The sequence below is a fragment of the Molossus molossus genome, unplaced genomic scaffold (genome assembly GCF_014108415.1).
Source record: "Molossus molossus isolate mMolMol1 unplaced genomic scaffold, mMolMol1.p scaffold_m16_p_1, whole genome shotgun sequence".
Taxonomy (NCBI): domain Eukaryota; kingdom Metazoa; phylum Chordata; class Mammalia; order Chiroptera; family Molossidae; genus Molossus; species Molossus molossus.
In genome coordinates this window covers 250,866,969-250,881,069 of record NW_023425344.1, presented here as the reverse complement: position 1 = coordinate 250,881,069, position 14,101 = coordinate 250,866,969, and the positions used below count along the sequence as shown (strand labels likewise).

At 61.1% G+C, this 14,101-nt stretch overlaps 1 protein-coding gene across 2 annotated transcripts; it reads right to left on the bottom strand.

Annotated features, from left to right (window-relative positions):
• Positions 1 to 1,397: 1,397 nt before the first annotated feature.
• Positions 1,398 to 8,189, bottom strand: TRMT61A (tRNA methyltransferase 61A). 2 transcript variants are annotated; one of them, XM_036270121.1, is made up of 4 exons: positions 8,138 to 8,189; positions 7,099 to 7,509; positions 4,295 to 4,561; positions 1,398 to 2,428 (listed from the first exon to the last, which is right to left on the bottom strand). In XM_036270121.1, the coding sequence occupies exons 2-4, from the start codon at positions 7,478 to 7,480 to the stop codon at positions 2,169 to 2,171; spliced, it is 909 nt and encodes a 302-aa protein (XP_036126014.1). In that variant the 5' UTR covers positions 7,481 to 7,509; positions 8,138 to 8,189; the 3' UTR covers positions 1,398 to 2,168. The 2 variants fall into 2 exon arrangements, with proteins under 2 accessions (XP_036126014.1, XP_036126015.1); XM_036270122.1 differs by having other exon boundaries at positions 7,150 to 7,509.
• Between the last annotated feature and the right edge of the window lie 5,912 nt (positions 8,190 to 14,101).

Genomic DNA, 14,101 nt, shown 5'->3' with positions numbered 1-14,101 from the left:
GAGGTGGGGGAAACCTGGAGCCCAGTGAGTCCAAGCTTCTCTGTGCCTCAGTTTCCCTACTTGTGCAGTGGGCTGGGGCTCCATGCAGCGTGCCCACCCCCAAGCTAGAGCAGGGGGCGCAGGTGTTGCCTGGAGAACACAGGCCAGGAGCAGGGCCCCTGAGGAGGGCAGGGCCGGGGGTGGGGCTTCCCGGGGGAGGTGGCGGTAGCTGGCACCCAGGGAGGCAGACTCCAATTCTGGCCCTAGGGTGGGATCCTGGCCGGGGTCCTTGGAGGTGGTCTCTGGGCCTTCTGTGGGCAGCGGAGGGAGTGGGATGTCACATCTTGGCTACTCAGCAGGGGTGGGGTAGGGCAGGGCAGGAATTTCCAAGGAAAAACTGAGGGCCACTGGATGTCTGGGGCGGGGACTGGAGTGGTGAATCCTTGCCCTGTGACCAGCCCCGTGCGGCTGACTAGGCGACCTTAACTGACCTGAACTGGTTACTCACTCGCCCTGGCCCTGCCTCTGGGCATCAGGCTCCCACTCCTCCTGCGGGGGCTCCAGGCTGCAGGCAGCCCCCAGGCGCAGCATGGGGCAGGGCTGAGCAGAGCTCCTGCCCGGGGTGGGGGTGGGAGGCAAGGAGATGTTGGAGGGGGCCTCAAAGGATGCACAGGAGCGCTGTGAACACTGGCCAGCTGCCGGCAGCACACACCCAGGTCTCGCCTTAGGCAGGGTAAGGCCCACATTCCTTCTCTGTCCCCTAGCATAGGGGTTTCATATGAGGTCTGGACAGGTCCTGGAAGGGGGGATAAGACCTGTGGAGCAAGATTACTAGTTCCAGGGACCTGAGGGGACAAAGGTCTTTCCAGGAGTCTGCACAGGATATGGGCTGGGGAGCACCTGCCTTGGGGCACTGGCGCCAACTAGGAGACTGGTCCCCCTGCAGGCCCACTTTGCTCTGCACCCTCCAAGGACTCACCAACCTGGGGGTGGCCTCAGGCCAGGATGGCAAGTCTCGGGGTTCCCTCTGGGCCCTTCAGGGAGCACGAGGCACTAAGGTGCTGGTGTGCGTGAGGCCTGGTGGGGCTGTTGGGGCGCCCAGAGCTGCGGGACACAGTGGGACACCCAAGCACACACTCGCTCTCCCCTCCCCCACCAGTCCCAGGGACAAGCGGCCCTTTTCGGGGCCGGATGGGGGTGGCCACACACTTGGCCCTTTGTCCCAGTTGTCCAAGGCTGTTGTCCTGCAGCCTAGAGCCCGGTGGCGCCTGTGAGACAGGGAGAAGCGTCGGGCCAGGAGGGCTGCATGGGGAGGTCCAGCCTGGCCACTGGCGCAGGGGAGGGGGCTCCAGCCTCTCGGGACACCAGAGACCAGTCAGCATGCAGGGCAAGTGTTTATTCTCCACACAGCACCCTGAAGCCCAGGGCAGATGCCCAGGCTGTTTGTGCCCCATGGCAGGCAGGGATGTCAGCCACATACCAGAGAGCAGGGGCACTTGGACCCTGATGTCCTGTCCTCCGTCCTGGATGCACCCCCTCTGGTCCCCAAGCCTCCTGGGAGGAGCAGGGGCACCTGAGAAACTCGGCTGAACAGGGTTCAAGCAGCTCCAACAGGGACTGGCCGGTGGGCTGGAGCTCACCACCATCTGGGGCTCGAGTGACGGAAGCTGTGCGTGCCCACGGCAGGTTCCCAGGGGAGGCAAGCGGGCCCCTTGGACAGTGTGGGTGGCCTCTCCCCAGTTGCTGGGCCAGCCTGGCCCCACCAGCTCTGGGGAGGGTGGGCAGAGGGGGCAGGGCTGAGCTCGACGGCCAGGGGTCCACTGCAGCACCAAGCCCCCCTGCCCTCCTCCCACCTCCTCCTGTTTGGGTCCACTGGGGATGGGGTGAGACCTGGGCCCCACCCCTGGTACCCCTGGGCGTCAGCACCCCAAAGAGCCATGGTAGTGGGGACTTCAGCACAGCAGAGACACTGGTGGAGCTGGGCAGGGGAAGCTCCCCCGGGGACTTGAGGCCTGGGGCTGGCCATCCCCCTTGGGCCACCCAGGAGGCGCCCAGGCCCCACCCCATCATCTGTCTAAACACAGGCCCAGCAGGCGTCCGCTGACCATATAAGGCGGCCTGCCTGGCTGAGCCTCCCCGCCTGGGCCCATAGCACTCCCAGCTCCCTGGAGCTCCTGGTGGGCAGCCCGCTAGTCCGGGGTCTTGGTGGCGAAGGTCAGGTAGCCAGTGTGGCCCACGGTCTCCTTCATGGGTGTGCCGCTGCGGAAGGGGCTGGCGTCGGGGCCGGGGCCGGCCCCCAGGTCAGGCGAGGGCAGGCTGACGGTGCGCACGGTGTACACCTGGGGCAGCGCCTCCACGGTGCTCAGCTCCGAGAAGCCGCGGGCCGCCAGCGCCTGGCACGTGCGCTGCACCTGCTCGATGCAGGGCGAGAAGGAGCAGAAGCGCCCGCCTGCGGGGAGAGGCTGGGTGTCAGCACAGGGAGCCTGGCTGGGGCTGGGCTGCAGGGCAGCGCCACCACCGTCCCTCTGGGCTGGGCCCTGGGGAAGAAACCACTGCGGCCCTGGCCGGTGGGACACCGAAGGGTCTTGGGTTTGACTCCTGGTCAAGAGCATGTGCCTGGGTTGCAGGTTTGATCACTGGCCCCAGTCAGGGTGTCTCTGCACAGTGATGTCCACCCCCCACCCCGCCTTCCTCCCTTCCTCTAAATATCAATGGGAAATATGCTCGGGTGAGGATTCACAACAAAAAAGAAACCCATGTGCGAGTGAGGAGGGTGGATGATGCCCGGACCCCGCCATGGGGTCTGAGGCTGGTCCTGTGCCCAGGCCATGAAGAGCTGGGGTGAGGGGCCAGGGGTTAGGTGGAGTCTTGGCATCACAGCTGCCAGCTCACTGGGCCCAGACAGCCCTACCCACGTGGCTCTAACCAGACACGTCGCACAGGGCTGGGCAGGGGAGGGGGCTCAGAGCGGGGAGGGCACAGCCCCCGGGACTGGAGGCGTGCACTGAGCACGCAGGCGGAGGATGAGCGGGGCTGGAGCTGTGAGCCTCTTCCTGCCGCTCCCACTGGGAGCCGTGCCCCCGCCTGGCCTGGTCTCAGACCTGGCAGGGAAGGTTCGGGAAGCGAGGGCGGGAAGGGGTGTGTGGCCCCGGCAAGCCCTTGACTTTCTGTGAGGCCCGGTCCTCTCACCCTAACGGGAACACGCGTCTCCAGGGCAGCAGGGAGGTCTGGGCTTGGAGGAGGCATGTGCAGCTTGACGGCAGCACAGAGGGCAGTGTCACTGCCGAGGGGACCCCACCCCTGTACCCCAAGAGGCTGAGGCCCCACCAGGTGAAGGCCTGAGCCTGCTGGCCGCCGAAGTCCAGGGAGCGGGGCCTCATCCCGGGGGGCTCGGCTCACAGCAGGCAGGTGAGCCTCTGGGCCCAGAACAAACATCCTGGGAACAAAAAGAGCCCAGAGGAGGGACCTAAAGGGCACAGAGAACGGGGACAACAGATGGCGTGGCTCCCCCAGGCCAGCTACCAGCAGGGCTGGGCAGCCGTCGCCGGCCTCCCTGGGACGGGGGCCCGGACCCACTGGTGTCCCTGGAGCAGGGAGCAGAGAGGGGCACTGGTGTTGGGGCAAAGCTGGAGAGGGCGGAGATATGGGGGAGCCCAGGCCACCTTGGCAGAGACCAGGGACCCGGGAGTCCAGGACGAGCCTGAGCCAGCTGGCGGGGGACCCACTGGTGGCTACCTTGATGTGGGAGCTGTCTGGCATCTGCCTTTCTTTTGAAGGGGCAGCCCCTCCCGCTAGCGACAGGCTCAGCTGGTAGGAGGGAAGGGGCTATGGCCCTAGCTGCTCCTTCTCCAGAAAAGGGAAAAACCCAGGACCCAGCCAGCGCCTCCCTGGCTCAGGGCCCACTTCCCGCCTCACACCACTTTCTTTCCTAAAAAGGACCAGCTGCCTGGCTCCTGGCTGGGGGAGGGGCAACTCTGCAGGGACCAGCCACGGTCAGGGACTGACCAGGGGCACACCCTGGGTACAGGTCCCCCCCTCCCTTGGGCAGGCTGCCACATTCCCCAGGGGCCTGAGACATCTCCCACCTTGGTTGGGGTGGGGTTGTACCGGTGGCAGCCGGTTGGAGTCCTGTTCTCCACGATCTGATTTCTCCAACCCTCCTCCTCTCACCGGGTGACCTCCCCCAAGGCTACTCTGGCCAGCCTGACTCACCCCCACCTCAGGCCAATGTGGGGGGGGGGTCCTGGCCGGGCCCCAGAGGAGGGCCAGGCCCAGAGCTGAGCCTGAGGACGCAGCCACCCAGAACCCCCTGCACCTTCAACTCTGAGGGCGTCCCAGGCGTGGCCCACCGCCTCCCACGGTGACGGGATGTCCAGGAAGACGGCGTCTGCCACGTGGCTGACGCCAAAGCCGCTGCGGCACACGTCCTGGTTGCGCACAGTCACCCAGCGGCCCACGCGGTGCTCCTGGAACTCCTCCCGCGCCTTCTCCGCCCGCTGCTGGTGGAACTCCACGGTGTGCAGGTGGCCCGTGGGCGCGATGGTGCGGATGATGGCGTGGGACACGGAGCCGCTGCCGGTGCCTGGAGGGCAGGATGGGTTCAGACGGGACTGCTGGGTCTGCCCAGGAGACAACCCTGAGAGACCACAGAGGGCCCACAAGGGCAGCTGGCCCCGGTACCAGTGGGCATCACTCACACTGCCTGTCAGTCTTGGCTGCCCTGTAACCTTCGGCTGGGAGCAGGCGAGCTGAGACTGATCGCAGATGTCTGCCTTGCCCAGTGCCGGTGCTGGAGCAAACCGGGCTGCAGATCTGGAGCCCAGGGTCTGGGCTGGGCTGGGGCTGGCCTGAGGCTCTGCAGGGTCTGGGCAGAGCCGACAAAGTGGCCTGGGTCTGTCCCCTCCCCTGAGCTCCAAGCCCACTCAGGTTGATCCATCTTTCTGCCCCCCATCTCCTCCACCCTCGTCTTGCTGCACCTCATGGCACCCTGACACCCGCTTACCAGAGCTCCTCTCCTGCCATGTCACTGTCTGTTTCCACCCGAGGCCACCCCTCTGCCTGGCTTCCTATTCTGCAGCACCCAGCTGGGGCCTGTGTCCCCCACCCACCCGACCCCCCTTACCCCCATGGCTGCAGGTGCCACCTACTTGCCGACAACTCCCCAGAGCCATGTCTCTCCACTAGACTCCTACCTAGCGTCTGCTGCACACTCACCACCTCCCCTCGACACCCAAACAGCACTCAGCACTAACAAGGGCAAAGCTGGACCTGATCCAATGCCAAGTCCACACCCTGCCAAGCCTTCCGCAACCCAATCAGCCACACCTGCTCAGCAGACACCAGAGGCACCCTGGACTCCCCTCTCCCATCACATCTGCTCCGCCAGAGCTCCTGCCACACCTCCCAGACCTCTCCTGCACCCACTGCTTGTCTTGTTCCCACCCACCGGTCCAGCTCTCTTGGGCCCCTCCCTCCTGGCTCTGCCACAGCCACCAGACTGGCTGCCTGCAGTCGTCCCAACAGCCCAGTCGGACCACGCTGACTCTCTGCGCGAGCTGGCAAGCTCCCCTCCACGCGGGTGGAGTTGGACTCCCGATGACGCTCTGCTATGCCCATCCCTCCCTGGCCTCGCTTCTTGTTCCTGCCACTTGGCTTCTGTGCTCTACCTCACGGGGGCCTCTGCATGCTCTCCCTCGAGGGGACCCTCTCCCTCGGCTCCTGGTAGATACCTCCTTCTCAGCACTTTCAACTCAATGTCCCTTCTGCAGAGAGGTCTGACTGCCCTGGCTGGAGGAGTGACCCTCACACACGCAGCCGTCTTACAAGCAATCAACACATGGAAGTGGTGCTGCCGACTTCACTGTCTGTCCATCTGAGAAGAAGGAATCTGGTCTGCCTGGTCCATGGCCGTGCCTCCAGATCTTAGGAGAGCTGGCACACCAGAGAAGCCTAGCGCGTGCCCACTGACCAAGCTTTCTACCCAAGTGGAGCGAGGCCCTGGTCAAGGGTGCAGCAGGGGATGAAACAGGCTCTGAGCTCTGCGGTCTACCTGCTACCGGCACCCCCGGTCCCTTGTGCTGTGTGCTGCGGCCTCTGCCCTGCCCCATCCACTCTCTGACCCAAAGCCTCAGGCCTGCATCCGACTCTTCCTATGTCAACGTGTCTGGCTGGGCAACAGGCACCATCCAGCCCGGCCGGTGTGGCTCAGTGGTTGAGCGTCGACCCATGTACTAAGAAGTTGCCTGTTCGATTCCAATCAGGGCACATGCCCAGGTTGTGGGCCAAATCCCCAGTGGAGGGCATGCAGGAGGCGGCCAATTGATGTTCTCTCTCATCGATGTTTCTATCTCTCTCTCCCTCTCCCTTCTTCTCTCTCCAAATTCAATAAAGAAAAAAAAATTTAAAAAACAGGAACCATCCAATTATCCACAGGGAGAAACTGAGGCCCAGAGAGGGACAGGATGGCCTGAAGCCCTCAGAAAGCTGGCAGCAGTGGTGACTCTTCATGACCCGCGAGCTCATAAGGAACATGCTGGGAACCTAGGACAGCTGAGCCTGCGTTGCTTGTCACCAGGCTGCATGCTTCACTCTCCACCCCTCACTGTTCCAGCCCCTCCGGATACGTCTGTGTGTGGAAAGGCCTGGGAACAGCTGGTTTCAGGCACTCCCACCTGCACCCCAGCTCCTGGGCTCAGCGATAATGCTGCTGGTTGGGAGTGTGCATGGGGCAAACTCCCCACCTACCATGGGCATCTCGAAGTAGCCCTGGCCACCCTCCAGGAAAGGGTACCTCTCAGCCCTGGGCCAGCCACTCTCTGCCCTTCTGTCAGCACCCAGTTAGGGAATGGCAGGCAGGTCAGCAACCAAGTAGCGCTGTGGCGCTGCCCCACAAAGACAGGCAGTACCCTCTGTGGCCACCATCCCAGGGGGGCCCATCCTTAGTCTAGTCCCATCAAATCTCACTCAGATTACAGCACCAGCCTCCTGACTAACTTCCTTGCTCCTGCCTTCACTCCCTGCAGTCAGCACCCAAGAAAGGACCTGTTAAAACAGAAGTCAAGTGGCCACGCCTGTCCTCAGGAAGGACATACTGGGCACTGTCTAAACATTGGGACTGACCTTCACTTAGTGTCAGTTTCTGAGGCAGACCACGCAGCGTGAAGAACTCACCAGATTCACAGACCACAGAGCCAGGCCGAAGCTCCAGCATCATGGTGAGCAGGGCAATGTCTGTGGAGTAGAGGATCTGGGTGCGGTGTGGCAGGTTCAGTGTCCAGAGTTCAGGCGTGGGGTGTAGGACATACACCCAGCCACCTCGGCCACAGGTCACCTTGGAACCAAAAGGGCGGCCGATGAGGTCGACTGAGTGGCGCAGGACGCCATGCCGGGTTTGAGTCTGTGCTCCTCGCTGCACGCGCACTGCCACCATGGCACCATGGCCCAGTGACAGGATGGCTGTGTCACCCTCTTTGATCAGCTCCTCATAAGCCACGAAGCTCATGGTGTTGCTCTCTGGTGGGTGTTAGGGACCTGGGAAGAGGTACAGGGGCATGAGTTCGTAAAGGCGACACGAGGCAGGACGTGCATGGTGACTCCCGGATCCTAAGCCATGGGCCAGGGGTGGTGGGGTGGCTGGCTCAGGCCCTGGCACTGTCCACCAGGGCAGCCCAATGGGCGCACTCTGGATGACATTCGAAGCCCTTCTTGGTCTGGGTCATGAGACAGAAGCCATCAGCCCAAATCAGATGGAGAGATGGAGAGATGGAGACCAGACCATGGCAAGGATTCCCAAAGTCAGGACCTGACCCTCTCATCCCTTCTCCACGAGCCTGGCACCCACTGTCCAGGTGTGAGATGAGAGCGGTCACCCGCGGGGAAGTAGCAAATGGTCACATCCACTCTAGGCTAGATTAGGTGGAACCCCCCCAGCCCCCCAGAGCAGGCTTCTGGGAGGACCGGTGGCAGACGGTGCAGGAAGGGCAAGGGCCCCACACGCAAAAGCTGGGGCCGCACAGCGGGCTGTAAACCGAAGCACGGGCCCGGCCGTGCAGCGCGCGGTGGGGAGGGTCAGGCCGGGCCGGGGCGGACCACGGAGACTGGAGGGGCGCGCAGGACCCGCCGGGGCGACCCCCGCCCGCGCACGCCCGCGGGGTCTCACCAGCGACGCGCCGCCGGCTCGGCCGAAGGGCTTCCGCACGTGGCTCGGCGGCCGCAGCACTTCCGGCTCCGGCCCGGCGCGCGGCGCCTGCCGATGACGTCACGGCGCCTCGCCGCCGCGGGCAGGACGGCGGGCGGTGGGCTCGGCCTCGCGGTGGGCTCCCTCGTGGATGCCATCCCTGCGTGTACGCACGCCGGTGCGAGACAAGCTGGAGATCCCACGGTCCCCGCCGCCGGCCGCCCGCGCACGCGCCCTGCCCCTGCCCCTGCCCCTCCCCGGCCGCCGGCCACGGCCAGCCCCCAGGCCCCCGTGAGGGCGCTGTGCCGTGGACATTTTGTCACTGCAAACCGCTCTGGGAACCCCCTGACTGGGCCCCAGGGTGCATTCCAGAAAATGCAATCGCAGGTCAGAGGGTCGTCCCAGAAGGCTTTGTCCGGGGTCAGCCAGGGTGCAGGAGGTGGAGGTCTGGCCGAGTCCGCAGTCGTGGCTTCCGCCCAGGCCCGCTCTCCCCGCCCGCCCACCCCGCAGGCCACATCCTCCGAGTGCAGAAGCTGCTGCAGGAGCGAGGGAGGTCCTGGGTCTCCTCCTGGGACCCAGGGTGCAGCTGGATGAACCGGGCTCACTTTGGGCTCAGTCGGGACAGTGCCAGCGGCCTGAGCCAGGGACTGGGGGAGGGGCAGAAAAGGGAAGGCGCAGCTCTGTTGTGTCTCAGCAGGGCTGATTCTGAACCCATTCCTCTCTGGGGGGGTGGGGAAGGGCGGATAGGGGCCGCAGACTGCCTCCAGCGCTCAGCTCCCTGCCGCCAGGGCTTGTCCCATTAGCCCTGGGGCTGGAGAGGGTCAGAGATGCCCCCAGCTCTCCCAGCTATCCTGGGGCTTGGCCTGGACCCTAACCTGGGCCACACTTCTCAGGCCCGGTCTGCTCTAATCTGGTAAAATGTGAGTGGCCAGGCCACTGCAGAACCCTGCCAGACTGTGGGGTTCTCTGAACTCTCCCTCCTCTGGGGCCAGGACTAGCCCATCTGAGGCCCTCAAAGTCCATGGTAGAAACACTGGTGCCTGACAGCCCTTCTATGCCCCTGCCCTGGCTGGGCCTGGGCGCCCTGGAGTAAGTAGGTGAGGAGCTGTTGGTGGCCTCCCGCACTCTGTGGGTTCACGTCCCTGTGGGGCTAGCACTCTGGCCACCAGTTGTCTGTGTGGCTGCATCATGGCCTCCCTGCCTCCTGCTCTCAACATTGAGACAACTCGGCCCCACCCATGGCTCACCCTCTGTTCCAGGTGACTCTGCCTTACCCCCTTGGTGATGCACCGCCTGAATCACTCCCTAATTGCTCCCTTGAGAGGTCTCGGTTTTCCACTTCTCCACTTCTCCACTTCTCCTTGAGGGTTCCTCTTTCCCCAGCACTCAGCTGTGGTAGAGCTGAGGCTGGGCGCCTACAAAGCCTAAATTAGGACTGGGTGATTTGGCAGTGGTTTCCTGTGCTCCCGACTTCCCATTCGCCTCTTTGGCCTTTGCTGGCTGCCCCCTCCTCTAGTCAGCCTTCCCAGAGCTGCCCATCTGCTCCATCTGAGCCTGCCCCAGCCCTCAGCCCGAGTTCTCCAGCACTGGCCTCTCCCAGGCCCCAGCTGATTCCCCAGCTCACGTTGGTGCCTTGCCCAGGGCAGTTTGTATATCAGGACTTTCCTAATAAGAACTGATACCACATAAGCCCAGCTAAGTGTTGCTGCAATTAATCCTCTCCACAATCCTGTGTGGGAGGGACCACTTTACGCAATGGGAAACAGACTCAGGGAGGTTAAGTAACTTGCCTAAGGTGACACAGTCAATGCAGCCAAAGTGGAATTGGGATTTAAAGCCAGTAAACCTGGCTGCAGAGAACTAATGTCAGGTTTGAAGAAAGGTGGGAAGAAGCAGGAAGGAAATCCTGGAGGAGAGGGTCAAGGTCACCCTGAAGGAAAGGGAGAAGCTGAGGATGCCCACTGGGGGAGGCTGCTCTGCCCACATCCCTGGCAGGGATCAGGTGAGAGGTCCCCTCCTCTCTGACCAGCCCAGCCTAGCAGCCCACTGTACTCTGTGACTGCAAGGCAGCCCCGCCCTTCTACTGAGCCCAGCCAACTTCCCCTCTGGGTTCTGCAGAACTTAGGGACAGGGCACAGAAGGAAGCAATGGCTGCCCTGGTTGCACTCTGACAGAGACTCCAAGGATGGCCTCTGGTCCCCAGCCCACCTTTGCACTTGGCCCACCTCTGCCTGCCCTGCTGAGCAGGGGTCATGATCTGTGGATGAAAGACCAGGGACTCCTTTGAGGCTTCCCTCCCTCCCCTTCCAGGGCTGGGTGATTAATGAGTAACAAAATGTGATTTCTGAGGAACCCAGACCATAAACTGGCCAGATGATGTCACCTGGCTTCTCTCCTAGACGCCACCAAACCGGCTTCTGTGGGCCCTGGGGAAAGTGGAGGGTCCCCGATGAGAGCTAGGTTAGCAGGGGCACTCTCCAGCCCTGCACCCTTGCTATCCTGCTCTGGGACCACCAGGCTCCCAAGCAGACCCTGCCTAGTGTGGGGCCTCACCTTGACATTTGGGTCTAAAGGCCTCAGGGGCCCCCTCCGCTTCCCCAACCACAGCTGCTGACCACCCTCATTGTCAGTCCGAGTCCAGCCCAAGTTTGGCCTGCCAGCGGTCCCCAAGGTGGGCCCTGGTCAGGTCAGCACAGGGCCAGCCATTCCAGGCTCATTGAGGGATTACCAGATCTCTGACCTGGTCCCTCTGTCATCTTCTGATCTTCCTTTTGCTTCTTTGCAAAATGGGTACAAAATACCCATCTGAGAAGTGCTGGAGCCCCAGGTAGGGCATCCCCAGGTCCTGGGAAAGGCACCCCAAGCCTCTGGACCTACTTTTCCAGTGTGGACCTTGCTTGTGGAGGGAGTCCTTCCCTCTCCCCAGTCCCCAAAGTGGCCAGGTCCTTGGTGGCCTGGGGGTGGGGGAGGGGTGGACTTCTGAGAAGCTGCAGAGGCTGAAGACAAAGAGGAAGCCCTGAACATGTCCCACCCACTCCTTGGGGTCTGAAAACCAAATCCACCTCCAGGGCCAGCAGCTCTGGTTTCTAGAAACAGAAACTTGAGCCCATCAGGCCTCTGGACCTAGGGAGGGCAGCTGCAGACATTTCTAAAACGGGAAGGGGCTGCAGGGGCACTGTGCAGGAATTCCAGGCTTCAGGGGCACCTGCTGTCCAGCCAGTCTGGACCATCTGCCCTTTTACAATGGTTTTTTTTATGGACCTAAGAAAAAAAGCTTGCTGGGAACAGGTCAAAGCATGCCAAGGTGAGAGGGGGAAAGAGGCAGGAGTGGTTTCTGCAGTCACCACAGGGGCTGCCAATGAGACAACACAGCCTTCGAGCTGCAGGGATGTGTTTGTAGGTTGGAAGTTGGGTCTCTGCCTCTGAGCCATTCCCCTTGCACACTGGGATTCCTGGCTCTGTCCCCGCCCCCGGCCCCACCCATCTCCTCCCATCTGGTGTTTTGTTCACTTGGCGGCTTGCTCCAGCCAGCCTTCCCATCTTCCCCCAGCAGTGGCATGATGTTTGCCTTGCTGCCCCCAGAGCTCATGGTGCTGGCCTGGGGGGATTTTGTTAAATACACACATAGACAAGGAGTTCCTTCTTTCTTGCTTTATTCTCAAAGCAACATCTGATGGATATTAACCACAGGCTCTCCAATTCACTCTTTTGTTGTTGTTAATCCTCACCCGAGGATATTTTTCCATTGATTTTTATATAGAATGGAAAGGAGGGAGGAAGGAGGAGGGGGGGGGAGAGAGAGAGAGAGAGAGGGAGAGAGAAGCATCGATGTCTCTCATCCATTGGTTGTCTCCTGCATGACCCCCACCGGGGTTGGGATCAAACCTGCAACCCAGGTATGTGCCCTTGATCAGAAATTGAACCGAAACCCTTCAGTCCACAGGCTGATGCTCTAACTGCTGAGCCAAACTGGCCAGGATCAATTCACTATTTTAAAAGGTTTCTTTATTTCTTTTAGAGAGAGAGGAAGGCAGAAGGAGACAGACAGAGGCATCAATGAGAGAGAACATCAATTGGCTGCCTCCTGAATGCCCATAACCTGGGCATGTGCCCTGATCAGGAATCCAACTGGTGACCTCCTGGTGCACGGGTGGACGCTCAACCACTGAGCCACACCAGCCCAGCTCAATTCACTCTTTTTTTTTTAATCCTCACCAGAGGACATTTTTTCGTTTTTTTGTTCAGATAGAGTGGGAGGGAGAGAGAAAGAGAGAGAGAGAAAAACATCGACGTGAAAGGGACACATTGAGTGGTTGCCATCCGCACAACCCAACCAGGGCTGGGGACAAACTGCAACTGAGGTACATGCTCTTAATGGAAACCGAACCTGGGTCTCTCTGGACCGCAGGCCGACGCTCTAACCGCTGAGCCAAACTGGCCAGGGTTCAATTCACTCTTTTTAAATACCTGTATAATATTCCACATTGGGGACATGCCTCCTATCCCTGGCTAGTCCCTAAGTGATGGGCATCGAGTTATATCCATGTTGGTTTGTGTGTTTGTTTTTCCCTCTACATATATCTGGGTCTATCTACAAAGAGAAACGAGAGCGTCCTTTCTATAAGCTGACTTCCTAGAAGTGGGATAACAGGGTCATGGAGTGTGAATATATATATATTTTTTATCCTCACCTGAGGACATTTTTCTATTTTTTGTTCAGACAGAGTGGGAGGGAGAGAGAGGAAGAGAGAGAGAGAGAAACATCGACGTGAAAGGGACACATCGAGTGGCTGCCACCCGCACGAGCAACCAGGGCTGGGGACAAACTGCAACTGAGGTGCGTGCCCTTAGCGGGAACCGAACCCGGGTCTCTCTGGACCGCAGGCCGACGCTCTAACTGCTGAACCAAACTGGCCAGGGCAAGTGTGAATATTTTGAATAGATACTGCCAAGTTACTTTCCAAAAAAGATGCAGAGATTCGCAGTTGTGAATGCTTGTCTTTCTACATTCCAACCCATAGCTGACACTGGCTGTGTCAATCTTTCACTAATCTGGGTGTTGGGGGTAGTGGAAGGTAGTCATTGTTTTAATTTGCATGACTCTGATTTTTAGTGTTTTTTAAAATCTCACCTATACTTATTGTTTGTTAGCGTTTCCTCTCATCTTTGCCAGTCTCTGCGGACTGCCTTTGGGGTTGGGTGGTGAGGCTGAACCTGTCCCCTCTGGAGAGGGTCCAGGGCTGGGGTCTGGAGACTGAGACTTTGCACTCCCCAGTGGCCTCTCTGGGCTGCATCTACCAGGAGAGGCAGGCCCGGGGGTCTCTAGCTCTGATCCTTCAGAGCTCAGGGACTTCCCCAAGGTCAAGGCACCACAGATGCTGCCAGGCTGGGCCGCAGCCAGACTGCGCCTCTGGTTCGCTTTCACTACTCTGCACCAAGATCGCCCAGGAGATGCCTGGGGCACCTTGAGGAAGGTCAGTGGCTGGGAACCAGCTGGGACAGCACCAGGTGGGGATCAGTACCTGTTTCAGAAGCCTGGGACTCTCTCGCCCCGCCCCTTGCCACCCTCATCTCAGGGACTAGCGGGAGGAGGGAAGGCAGGGAACCAGGATACAGACAGGATCCAGCGTCTTTAAGTGCCTTTAAGTGCCCGGTGGTTCTTCTGCCTCAGTTTCCCGCCCGGAGGCAGTGTCGTGGAGATCTGAAGGATGCCCAAAGGTCTGAGGTTCCTACCTTGGGCTGGGCAGGCGACAGCCAGGGTAGGTGGAATGCACTGGGTCTTCGGAGGGGATCCTCAGGGTGGGCGGCCTGGGGGTGGGGGGGTCTGGAGCTGTGGGCGGTGGACAAAGCGGAGACACCACCCCGCAGCGCGGACCAATGGAATGAATGGGATATAAATAGCGACCAATGGGCGGCCCGCTTTGCTTCCCTTAAGAGTCCCGGGAG